Source organism: Stegostoma tigrinum, chromosome 3 (assembly GCF_030684315.1).
Source record: "Stegostoma tigrinum isolate sSteTig4 chromosome 3, sSteTig4.hap1, whole genome shotgun sequence".
Taxonomy (NCBI): domain Eukaryota; kingdom Metazoa; phylum Chordata; class Chondrichthyes; order Orectolobiformes; family Stegostomatidae; genus Stegostoma; species Stegostoma tigrinum.
The window spans coordinates 68449125-68462878 of record NC_081356.1 but is presented as its reverse complement, the minus strand read 5'-3'; the positions used below and the strand labels follow the sequence as shown (position 1 = coordinate 68462878).

At 38.9% G+C, this 13754-nt stretch overlaps 1 protein-coding gene across 3 annotated transcripts in view; it reads left to right on the top strand.

Annotated features, from left to right (window-relative positions):
- Positions 1-13754, top strand: part of LOC125451034 (transmembrane channel-like protein 2-A) — an 89273-nt gene that overhangs the window by 70074 nt on the left and 5445 nt on the right. For 2 of the 3 annotated variants that reach the window (XM_048527705.1, XM_048527703.1), the window contains 2 exons: positions 230-469; positions 8374-8499. In XM_048527705.1, coding sequence (XP_048383662.1) covers positions 230-469; positions 8374-8499 — 366 coding nt within the window. The remainder of the gene's footprint in view (positions 1-229; positions 470-8373; positions 8500-13754) is intronic. The other variant, XM_048527704.1, reaches the window with a different exon arrangement.

The window sequence follows — 13754 nt, the reverse complement described above, 5'->3', positions numbered from 1 at the left end:
AATATCTTTTAGTGAAGGAAATCTGCTATCTTTGCTTTGTTTGGCCTGTGTGTCACTCTAGACCTACAGAAAGTGATTGGGGCTAGGAAATAGATACTGGCCTTGCCATAGATACACACATTGTATGAACAAATATAAAATAATGGAAATTTAAGTAAGAATAGCATCAGTACTGTTTTTAATTACATACACGTTGTTTTTACTTGACTGAATAATGCATTTTTTTCAGGATGGGGACTTTCTATTCTCCTGGCTTAATTGGCATCAATATTCTACGGCTGTTGACATCCATGTACTTTCAGTGCTGGGCTGTTATGTGTTGCAATGTCCCTCAGTCAAGAGTTTTCAAGGCATCGGGATCGAATAATTTTTATATGTCATTATTACTGCTGATCTTGTTCCTAAGCTTATTGCCAGTTATCTACACAATAATGACATTTACCCCATCGTTTGATTGTGGACCATTCAGGTAATCAGTTTAAAAAATAGAATTCTGTGTGTAGAATGCATTTTTTTTTGTTTTAAGTCTAAAATATTATCTCCTACATGACCAAAATATGTATTAATTTATTTTTCCTTTTTTATGTATTCCTTTAGTCACATCTACATCAATCATGAAATATACAATAAGGATGATATGTTTTCTATCAAGAAACCATAGGTTAAAATGGGATCCAGTTATGTTAATTCCTCAAATGATGTCACAACTTTCATTCTGCTCATGTTAATAAGTATGATCATAGAATCATCTTGATTATAATAAGAGCTCATTAGATAAACTAGACTCATGCTGATTTTAATTATTCTCAGAAAATTTACTTCCATTTCTCAGCTCCTCCGCATCACATTCTGGTTCCTTCATTTTCATATACTGATCCAAATTCTCTATAAATAGTTGTAGTCTTGCCTCCCTTCTGTACAGCATGTCATAATTTACAATTTTATGGTGTGAATTTTCTTCCCTAATCTTCTTTGAGTAACCAATAATAAACAGGCTCAGAGCTGTTATGAAATATTTCTGTGAATGAAATCTCATGATCAAAAAGAGTCTTGAGGTATTTGACATTATATTTTAAAGACAAAAATATGAGCTACATCTGAGGTAACTGTGACGCTCAATCTCTTTTAGCACCTATTCTTTTCAACAAAGTGGATCTTCCATGATGTTTTCAACCATACTTTGGAGGAAACATTGTGTTATAACGATAAGAGTGTGAGAGCACTTGCAGAAGTGTGTGGTATGTGCAAGACCCTTGTTATATTACAAATGAATCTTCTACACAGTCTCACATTGTAAATGAGAGCACAGGAGGTCTGATATCACTCCACCGAAAGTTAACCATAAATTTGCTCATCGCCCAAGCCCCACTAAAATAAAATTCTATTAGCTGCACGAGTGGAAAATACATTAGCTGCATCAGCAGAAAATGCATAAACTTAGTAATTCAGGTTGAACTCACAGAATGCAAAGATCTGGGTGAAGTAACAATTTTATTTTTAACTTACCATATTCAGTACTGTAGTAACGTGGTGAGTTAAGTGTATTTTTAAAACATTATGTGTTCATACACTTACTGTTAGCAATTCTAATTTAATACCCTGTGTCGACATTTAAATTGAGAACTTGTCACACTCTAATTATCTTCTATATTGTCATCACAGGTGTGAGAGTATAGTTACAGCATAACTGAATGGAATAAAAATGGAGGCAGGTTCTCACACAGGGATTTATCTGGTCTGCTAGATTACTAACCATGTGATCAAGTCAAGTCTCTAGCCCTCTGTCTTTAGTCCTTGTGTACAATGTCTTGGGAGATCAATGAATGCACATCAGGTTTTGATTTAGCAGTTCGTGACCTGAATACAGAAAGTACAGTTAATGATTGAAATAGCTGATGAAAAAATGTAACTAAGGATCTTTGCCAAAACTGATAAAGTTTGGAATGTTCCTCAGATTAGTGTGTTTCTGACTCACAGTTTAGCAGCTTTCTGATAAAGAAGTGGGTTCTCAGATTCACATCAAATACAGTTTCCCCTATGGACTATTGAGATTATTACTATTGACATGGCATTAGCAATCCAAATGGAGGTGCACAAAGCTTACACATAGCAATCTTATTAAGGCAGAGCCACAAGGTATCATAAACTAAAGTTTAATTGCTCAAAAAATTCTGCTGGCAAATAGTTGTCCATTTGTCAGCAATATAGAAGTGTCTGAATATGTTTATGTTTAGTGAACCACTCATCTGAAATATTAGAAATCAGCGAAGTGGTAGGGCGTAACTTTAATTAATACTCGTAAATGGAGATTCAAGATGTTGCAATATATGAATGCACAATATCCAAAGTTTATTGATATGTAATCTACTTTTGAACCAAAAATACTCAGACTGATTGCATATAGTTCCATTGCAAGATTGAAAAATTGATCTTCAATTGACATTGGAAGGTCATTCATTTTGAATGCTGCAACAGGGGTAATGCTTGCTTTGCTTGCTTTGAAGTTTATGTCAGATGAAAGTATCTGAACAAAAAAACAAGTGAGCTAAGTGTAAGATTGCAGTAGAGCTAATGTTGACTGTAGTCTGATGGATGTAATATAATTAGTAAGCTATTGCTGTTTGTATTACAGAAGTGACCTTCACAAAGTCAAAATAACCAATCATTCCCCTTTAGGGTTACAGTACACTTATGTCAATCACAGGGCTATAATTTGGTGTTGCCACCCCAAGTGAATGGGAATTCCATCTGGGGTCATTCAATAAAATCATTGGAGACTGTAGATGAATAACCATCGACAGCTGTTTCTCCAAGGTTGTAACTATTTTCTACAAGTGTTTGTGAGGGAGGTCGGAGGAACCTCTGTGGAAATTTGATGTGTATGCCTAATTTTGATGGTACCAAGTAAAGGTGTAAAAAAGAATTTGATAGAAAGTTCAGCAATTCCATGCTTCTAGTGGGAATTGTCTTGAAGAAGAAATCATGCCAGATTTAACAGTGTGACATTGTCAGGCTGGCTGTCAGTCTAAATTCCTTTTGAGTGAGTTCCCTACTAACAATTCAAGATTAATGAGAATGGTTCCAGGGTTGAAATGCATCAATTATGAGGATAGATTGGAAAAGTTAGGACTGTCTTCTTTAAAAAGGAAACAGCAGAGATCAGAATTATTAGAAATATTCAAAATCAAGAGGAGTTTTGACAAAGTAGACAGGGAATATTGTTCCTGCTTATAAACGGATCCAGAATCAAAGAGTAGAGTTTTAAAGTGTTTTGGAAAAGCTGCCAACATGGAATGAGAGAATAGGGTCGAGCATGCACTGTCTGGGAGTGTGGTGGAGGAAAATTTAACAGGGATTCAAGAGGGGTTTGGGTGATTACTTAAATAAAAATAATGTACAGGGTTATGGGAAGAGGTTGGGAACTAAGTTAGAATGCTCGGAGAGTTTGTGCAAACATAACAGGTGGAATGGCCCTCTTCTGCACCATAATCATCCTGTGAGACTATGAAAAAGCGTCATACAGGTATTCTTCTACCCATGTGCAATTACTAACGCTGATAAATGTTGTCTGGATTATAGAATTGATGACTATTTATAATAATTTACAACACCATTTTCTACTTTGTTGGGCCACTGTTTAACACAATGCATCCTATAGAACATCATGTTCTCCACCGTTAATTAAAAGAAACTGACATTGTTCTGATGTTGCATGTGCAGCTTATCTAGTTCATTCATTTGTCAAGTGAACACTGATGCCACAATCAACAATAAAACATGTGACCTTGATTATCAAGTCTTCTGAGATAAAGGAAAATATAAAGTAACTGAAGCACACTCAAACAGAATTTGAAAAAAAGCATTTTTAATTCATTTCTGAGGTGTACTGCTACATATCATCTGAGAAAATATTCAAGTCTACAAACGAATATGTTTTTGCAGTCGTTGTTATTACAATATACTTTGCAGTTTTGCTAGTAGCATTAAACTGAATAATATATTTCATCTCAGAAATTTGCCTCCACGATTTATTTTCTCATATTTTCTCACTGGTATATGCCCCTATCAATAACATTCTTTAATTGACATGTCTGTGTGCTCTAATGCACGTCAACCCAACCAGGTATTCAAGAAATCAATAACACTTTGAAGTAGAACATTAATTTAGGGTTGAATTGAAAAGTAGTCTATAATCTAAGTTTAAAATGATAAAATCATTGGTGGAATCTCATAAGAGTCTGTGAGTCCTGCTGCAGGTGAGAAAAAGGGGCTAAGTTGTTCAGAGTGTGTGAAGATGCAATGTAGAGGGCATGCAGGGTCACTGCTGTGGGAGATTGGTGGGATGTGGTGTAAGGGAAGTAACTGCAGAAAATGAGTGGAAAAGAATGAACGTTGGTGGAATGTGTGTGTGGAAGCAGAAGTAGAGCGATGGTAGCTGAGTGCAGAGTTGTGGCCCTCGCCTTGATGCAGCAGAGAAGGCCCATGGCCTTTTTATGGCGCTGTTGGCAGTTCCTCCAAACCTTGGAAAGGGAATGATCTGGGTAGCGAACTTGGACCCTCTAACAAGGATGAATGTTGTGACATTCTCTGCTGTCCTCAGAGAAACGGACACCTCTCCTTTACACTAGCCCCCCAACCAATTCCTGCGGGTCTCTATTTGACAATCACGATACTATCTTCCCCTTTTCTGACATATTTAGATTTGGTTTGTACTGTGTTTGGCATCTTCGGAATGTCATTGTTTGTCTGAGTGCCCAGACTGCCTTATTAAAGAAAGCACAGACGCAAGCAACACCAATCCTTTGGAGTACATCTGCTAAGTGGAAAGTGTTCTGGGACTGGCATGTGATAAGATGGGGCACAATTCTATGTGACAGATACTATATGAGCGAGCTAGGTAATCATTGAGGCTGGGTTGGTGAGATACGGCAAGAAACCACATCAGCCCTCCCACCAGAAATCCCTTCAAAATTGTTGACACAACTTGGATTGTGTCAAAAATAAGATTCAGCCCTTAAGTTTCCTTCAGCTTTTGATGGGAATATACTCTGACTGGAAGTGGTAATGTGCACTGTGAATTCTATCTGCTATTGAGGAAATATTCTACATGCTTAGAGAGCCTGGACATTGCTATAGGCAATATTATCGAAATGATGCTTAATAGACTCAAGCAGCACTTCTATTCCTGTATTTTCATAGAGTTTTGGGTAGAAGAATAGGAATCAAGGATCAGCAGTAGGTCATTCAGTCCCTTATTCCTATTCTGCCATTTGATTACATCATACTATATAAATGAGTTTATTAATTATTACACATTAATTAGTGGAGGCTTGTCTATGTCAATTTCTAGTCTTATGAAATGATTAGATACTGTAACATTGTAAATATTGTAGCCACATTTTTGTTTAAGCCATACTGGAGGAAGTGGCAGTGAATCAGTTGTGCAATGGTAATGCCACTAGCTCAGTAATCAGGTCCTCTGGCTAATGTTTGGGGGGCATGGTTCAAATCTCACCTTGGAAGATGATAAAACTTGAAGTCAATAGAGGTACGGAATAAAAAGCAAGTCTAATGGCAGCTATCTAACAACCGTTGGTTGAGATAAGAATTCATCAGATTTACTAATGTCTGTTAGGGAAGGAAATCTGCCATTTTTATCTGGTATGCACTAAAATGTGACTCTAGACCAACGGCATCATGGTTGACTGTTCACTGGGTAGAGATGGGTACAAAATGTTGGGCTGGACCCACAACAATGTGGTTGAGTGTTCACCGGGTAGAGATGGGCGCTAAATGCTGGCCTAACCATTAATGGCCAGACCTGAGGTATAAACCAAATGGTACATATAATTATTCAAGTACTGGTCTTCTGCAAGATGTGTGACAGTACCATTGGGATTGTAAATGTTGAAAAATGTTATGTGTAACAAATTTCTTGCATGATGTTTAATTTCAGAAAGAAGATATAATTGATCATTTAATGATGAACCATCAGTTATTTAATATGAATAGTAATGTGCAAACCACAATTTATTACTGGTCATAACTTTTAGTAGACATAACTTAAATAATTATCAAGATCATTTCTGTTGAATGTTGCATCAAATGACTGTTTTCTGGTTTATTTTCACTTCTCAGTAAATTATTATTTGAAAATCTATTGCATTTGGGAAGGGAAGTTCAATAACTGAATCACATAGCTAAGAGATGGGGCTAGGGGTAGGAAAATATTTTGACATTGTCAAACCTGTGTTTAATATAAGGGAAAATGAATGGGGGTAAGGAGATCACAGTTTTGAACCCTTCTAAAAGAATAAGTTAAAGAAAGTTATTGTATAATAAGTCTTGTATTCAACATGGCCAACATGTCCAGTCAATTGAGAAATGGCTATGAGTACAGGATATTTTAGAAACAAGTGCAAGAATGTGGAGATAAGAGAAAAATTGGCTTTTTGACAATGAATTGTGCAGGAATGTGAGAGCACTGCTGGGTAAATTGTTCCAAATATTTGAGTATAGTCCAAATTTTGGATGGACTTGGACATGGAGATTTGATGTTAAAGGGTTGAGAAATATTTGGCATGTAGTCAAATCGTAAAGTTCTGTGAGACTTCCAGTCAGTTATTTTAGATAGTATTATTAAAGGTTTTATCAAATTGACACTTCTTGGATTGAAATAATATGACATGAGGATCCTAGCTGAAAACTACGGCTTTCACGCTAATAATGAACAAACGACGCAGTGATGTCCAATTACACAAAGCTCGGGTTATTATCTTCGGAGCACAGAAGATTAACGGGGGACATGATAGAGATATTTAAGAATGTGAGTCCATAAGACCATAATACCGTGAGTCTGGGGCAGAAATAGGCCATTCAGCCCATTGAGGCTTTACCATTCGATCATATCTGATTCCTTTCTTAATAACATTCTCCTACATTTCACCTGTAACCCTCGATCCCCTTACTAATTGAGAATCTATCAATCTCTGTCTTAAAAACACTCAATGACCTGGCTTCTGCAGCCTCCTGTGTCAATAAGTTCCACAGATTCACCATCGTCTGGCTGGAGAAATTCTTCCTCATATCATTTCTAAAGGGTGGTCCCTTCACTCTGAGGCTGTGACCTCAGGTCCTTATCTTTCCTACTACTGGAAACATCATCTCCACAGCCGCCCTATCCAGGCCTCTCAGTGCACTTAAGTCTCAGTGATATCATACCCTCACCCTTCTAAACTCCATTGAATACAAACCCAGAGTGATCAACCACTCTTCATGTGGCAAGCATGGTCAAAGTGTATAGAAAGCAGCAGTTCCCCCTTAGTTAAGGGCCAATAGCAAAATTGGGAGGTAGGGGTCTTATGGCTAAGTGGTAGCATCCCCATCTCCAGACCAGGATGATTATCAGTTTAAGTCCCATCTGCTCCAGAGCTGTGTAACAACAGCTCTGAGCAGGTTAATTAAAATATGTCAATACCAACAGGACATAATTTTAAGCTGAAAGGCAAGAGGATTAGAGTGTGGAAAGAGGCCGTTTGGCCCATTGAGTCTGCACTGACCCTCTGAATAGCATCCCAGACACCCACCCCATCCCTTTAGCCTGCACACTATGGGCAATTAAGCATGACCAATTCACCTCACCTGCAGAGATAATGGGAACTGCAGATGCTGGAGAATCCAAGATAACAAAGTGTGGAGCTGGATGAACACAGCAGGCCAAGCCGCATCTCAGGAGCACAAAAGCTGACGTTTCGGGCCTAGACCCTTCATCAGAGGACCCTCTGATGAAGGGTCTAGGCCCGAAACGTCAGCTTTTGTGCTCCTGAGATGCTGCTTGGCCTGCTGTGTTCATCCAGCCTCACATCTTATCACCTCACCTGCACATCTTTGGACTGTGGGAACAAACTGGTGCACTTGGAAGGAACTCGCACAGACACAGGGAGAATGTGCAAACTCCACACAAACAGTCGCTCAAGGCTGGGATTGAACCTGGGTCCCTGGTGTTATGAAACAGCAGTGCTCATCACTGAGCCACTGTGCTGCCCTTTAAACATGTGCTGCCCTTCCTGGGATGGTAGTTGAGATGGATAGCTTCATGACATTTAAAAATTGCTTGTATGGCCACGTTGAAATGTTGTAACATTGAAGGCTATGGGACAGGTTCTAGAAGGTGGGAGTAGTGTAGATTTAGTGTTGATTTAGTGTAGCTTTGATGTACAGACTTGATGGGCTGAAAGGATCGTCTATACAAATGATTCTATGATATCGTGGTTGTATGATTCAATAAAATAGTTCTACTCTGAAGTACACTCCCCAACTTAGAACTTTTTGGGGTTATTTAGATCAAATTTTAATCTTTTTCTTAACCAACAGTGGGAAAACTAAAATGTTTGAAGTTATTATGGAAACAATCCAAAATGATTTTCCAGCATTTATTGGAAAACTCTTCAGTTACGCATCAAACCCAGGGTTGATTCTTCCTGGAATCTTACTCATGGTGTGAGTATGTTTACTTCATGTCTGTAAAGGAAAATCTCAAATCATTTGAATGGTAGAACACACTTCAAATGTAAAATCACGTCAATGATTATTACAAATACAGTAAATGCATAATTTATTTTTCCAGATGGATTGGCTCAATGCATCCTCTATAAGTAAATACAGAACAGGAGCCACTTAATTGTTGTGCTTTGTTGGATCCTGATCGAAATTGGACTGGTAACTCATATTCTGTTCGCAACCCTCTCTGACTGAGGTGCAGGTTGACCATGGAGCTCACTGAATTGGCAAGAAGTGAAACCAAATGTACAGTGATAATGGGAACTGCAGAAGCTGGAGAATCCAAGATAGCAAAGTGTGGAGCTGGATGAACACAGCAGGCCAAGCAGCATCTCAGGAGCACAAAAGCACTCTCTGATGAAGGGTCTAGGCCCAAAACATCAGCTTTTGTGCTCCTAAGATGCTGCTTGGCCTGCTGTGTTCATCCAGCTCCACACTTTGCTATCTTAAACCAAATGTACAGTCAGCTCTGAGTCTCAACTGTTTTACTCGTGCACAAATTTGAAATACAAATTACAATTTTCTAACAGTGAAATGAACTCTGAGAGCATTTCAATCAGTCAAATCAACAGGATGGGCCACATTTGGCTGCCTTGTTAAACAGGCAGGTTAATTTTCAGGGATCTTTAGATCTTTCTGCGGATCAGATATATTGTTACTCTCAAGCATGTTTCTATAATGAGGCTTGTGATGAATTTCCTCCCGAACTTAATCAAAATGCACTTTCATACCAAGCTATGTTACTTGGGGGGACATGTTTACAATTCATATATACTCTTGGATTTGATTTTCAGATATAACTCAATTTTAATGTAAATTCTATAAATAATTAATAGAACATAGAACATAGAACATAGAACAGTTCAGCACAGAACAGGCCCTTCAGCCCACAATGTTGTGCCGACCATTGATCCTCATGTATGCACCCTCAAATTTCTGTGACCATATGCATGTCCAGCAGTCTCTTAAATGACCCCAATGACCTTGCTTCCACAACTGCTGCTGGCAACGCATTCCATGCTCTCACAACTCTCTGTATAAAGAACCCGCCTCTGACATCCCCTCTATACTTTCCTCCAACCAGCTTAAAACTATGACCCCTCGTGTTAGCCATTTCTGCCCTGGGAAATAGTCTCTGGCTATCAACTCTATCTATGCCTCTCATTATCTTGTATACCTCAGTTAGGTCCCCTCTCCTCCTCCTTTTCTCCAATGAAAAAAGTCCGAGCTCAGTCAACCTGTCTTCATAAGATAAGCCCTCCAGTCCAGGCAGCATCCTGGTAACCTCCTCTGAACCCTCTCCAAAGCATCCACATCTTTCCTATAATAGGGCGACCAGAACTGGATGCAGTATTCCAAGTGCGGTCTAACCAAAGTTTTATAGAGCTGCAACAAGATCTCATGACTCTTAAACTCAATCCCCCTGTTAATGAAAGCCAAAACACCATATGCTTTCTTAACAACCCTGTCCACTTGGGTGGCCCTTTTAAGGGATCTATGTATCTGCACACCAAGATCCCTGTGTTCCTCCACACTGCCAAGAACCCTATCCTTAATCCTGTACTCAGCTTTCAAATTCGACCTTCCAAAATGCATCACCTCGCATTTATCCAGGTTGAACTCCATCTGCCACCTCTCAGCCCATCTCTGCATCCTGTCAATGTCCCGCTGTAGCCTACAACAGCCCTCTATACTGTCAACGACACCTCCAACCTTTGTGTCATCTGCAAACTTGCTGACCCATCCTTCAATCCCCTCATCCAAGTCATTAATAAAAATTACAAACAGTATAAAAATTACAAACAAAATAATGAATAACTATTGTTTTGTAACTATTCTTTTGTAACTTTGTTATTTGCAAAATATAATCTTTTCATTGTACTTTTTAAATAACCATTTTAAGGTTTAATTTGAAATGCACAATTTAAACTGAATCCATTAATCCTTGTTGGGCCAGTTTTCAGGAACTGAAATTCTTTTTTTCATTTACTCATGATATGTGAGAAACACTGCCTGGCCAGCATTTATTGCCCATCACTAATTGCCCTCAAGAGGTGGTTGTAGTGAATTGCCTTCTTGAGTCACTGCAATCCTTGTGCTGTTGGTAGACTTACAACACCATTAGGGAGGGAATTCCAGGAATTTGCCTCAGCAACAGCAAGGGAACAGTGATATATTTCCAAATCAGTATGGTGAGTGGCTTGGAGCGGAACTTGCGGTTTGGTGCTGTTCCCATGTATCTGCTGCCCTTGTCCTTCTAGATTGAGGTGGTTACGGGCTTGGAAGGTGCCGTCTAAGGATCTTTGGTGAATTGCTGCAGTGCATCTTGTACACACTGCTGCTATTGGGTGTTGGCGGTGGAAGGAATAGTTGATTGTGGATGTGGTGCCCATTCAAGCGGGCTGCTTTGTCCTGGATGTTGTCAAGCATTTTGAGTGTTGTTGGAGCTGCGCTCATCCAGGCATCACACTCCTGCCTTCTGCCTTCATCTTCACCTGATGAAGGAGCAGTGCTATGAAAGCTTGTGATTTCAAATAATCTGTTGGACTATAACCTGGTGTTGTGTGACTTCTGACTTTGTCCGTCTCAGTCCTACACTGAGATAATTGTGCCTTGTAGAGGGTAATCAAGTGTTGGGGAGTCAGGATATGAGTTTCTTATTGCTATATTCCTAGTCTCTGACTTGCTGTTGTAGCCACTGTATTTATGTGGTGAGACCAATTGAGCTTCTGGTAAATGGTAACCCTAGATTGTTGATAGTAGGGGATTCCATGATGATAACACCTTTGAATATCAATGGGTAGTGGTTAGCCTGTCCCTTATTGAAGATGGCCATTGCTAGGCATTTGTGTAGCATCAGTGTGACTTGCCAGTTTTCTGCCCTGAAGCCAGGATCTTGTCCAGGTCTTGCTTCATCTGAACGTGGACTGCTTCAGTATCTGGGGAGTCATAAATGGTACTGAATATTGTGCAATCATCGGCGATATCTTCGCTCTGGAAGATCTGAAGATCATTGATGAAGAAGCTGAAGATGGTTGGGCCTAGGATACTACCCCGAAGAACTCCTGCAGAGATGTCCTGGAACTGAGATGACTGACCTCCGACAGCAACAACCATCATCCTTTGTGCCAGGCATACCTCCAATCAGCAGAAAGTTTCCCCTGATTTCCATTGCCTCCAGATGCGCCCTTCTACACCACACTCAGTCTCAATGGCTTGATGTCCATGTTTGGACCAAGGAATTGAGTGACCCTGGCAGAACTCAAACTTTTTGCTGAGTAGGTAATGCATGATAGCATGGTTGATGACACCTTCCATCACTTTACTGATGATGAAGATGATTGATAATGTATGAATTTCTAGGCCAGTTACATTAAATTACACCCCAAGGCTTAATGAATTGCCCAGTGAATGTCTGAGTCATGTGGATATGCTGTATTCCAGGTCTGATCCCAGTCCTTTACTGTTAACTGATTCTAATTTACCTACAATGACCATGGACAGCATTGATAAAGGAGAGTAAAATGGTTTAGGGATCCTGCTTGTGATTGCTAACCAATGATTTCTGCTAAAAGTGTCAGTGTATATGCAGGTATTGAATGAAGGCAGGTTTGGGCTTGAGTATAGTATGCCTGTGATTGATTACTCTGCTAATATTTTTGGAGAAAGTGTGAATAGATTATGAATAAATGTGTCAAACTTCCCTTCAGCATATTATTGTTGCTTTCATACTTTATTGTCTTTGCAATAACTACCCATGGTACATGTGCAAAGAAAGGAAATGAAAATTATTAACAAATAATTTTCTGCATCACCAGGAAATTTTCTTGCCAAATTACTGGCATAAATTAATTGTCCAGACAATGATTTTATTTGATTATCCACAGTCAGCTGATTTCCAAATAGTTTGATTGATATGTGTAAAATTCTGGTTCCAATAGGCCTGATATAGGAGGAGGAATAATAATTGAACAATAATAATTAATTATTAATTCACATAATTAATAATTATGGGAACATTATAAGCCATGCTTCTATTTAATGGACGGTCTCGTGCTGATGCTCCATACTGACGTGATATCAATTGACCGTTTCTAATGAAAGCCTAGAATGTAGCAAGCTAATTGGCTATGGAGAACATGTGAATTGAGCCCTATTCTATCCATACCAAATAACTGTAAGACACGTGCTTTCCAGACTGGGTCATTGGATAGGTGAAGATGAGAAACAAGAATCCTGACTGACATTTCTCCTTTCCAAATCTGTCCTGTTTGAGGTTACCTAATGCAAAATTAAATCTGATACCTTCATGTCTATATGATTTAGTACAATATCCAATGACACATTAAACATGTTACTGCAGCCGTGTAAGGAAGAAACTCACTACCAAACTCTCAAGAAGCAATTAGTTACGTGCAATAATCGTTGGCCTTGCCTGTGCTGCCCATTTCTTAACACCAAATACTTACCAAAACATTTGGGGAGTTAAGTTTCTTGCCTTTATGGCTTAAAAAAATGAACCATCCAGAAATATTTTCTAACAATGAAATTGTTGTTTGCTTTTTGTTTATTTGGAGAATGTCCATTTTGTACTTCCAAAAAAGATGTTGCCTGTAATTTTATAAATCTGGCTACTGGGAGTTGGATTCTTTGTTTATTTCAAAATACAATGAAATGATTCACTTCAGAAGATAAGGATGCAAATTGATACAAAATCGGTCAAAAGTTAAGGTTAATAGAAAATGAAAGAGAGCCAAGATTCCTTAACCCTGACTGTATTTCTGCGGTTTCAAGTTCTGAAGAAGGGTCACTGGTGTGAATATTTACTCTGTTTTCTCTTCACAGATGCTGCCAGACCTGCTGAGTTTCTCCAGCAATTTCTGATTTTGTATTTCTGTGGCATTCATCAGGAGGGCAATGAACATTCTAACATGACTTAGTGATGGAGCCCTCAGAACCTCTCTAGTTCAGCCACTCTACTGATAAGGGCTTGATAAGTTCAAATTTGTGTGGAATCCACCTGTCTGGATGCAGACTAAAATTATGGCTTGTGATTCATTTTCACCCTTTCTAAAGGGACCAGATTCGGTGAGATTCAATTTGGGCACCGAGGCTGTAGTTTGAAGCCTCTTTGGAAAGATGGGACCTTGGGATGAGCACCTATTGACACAGTTCCTGCCAGCTATTTCTAAATT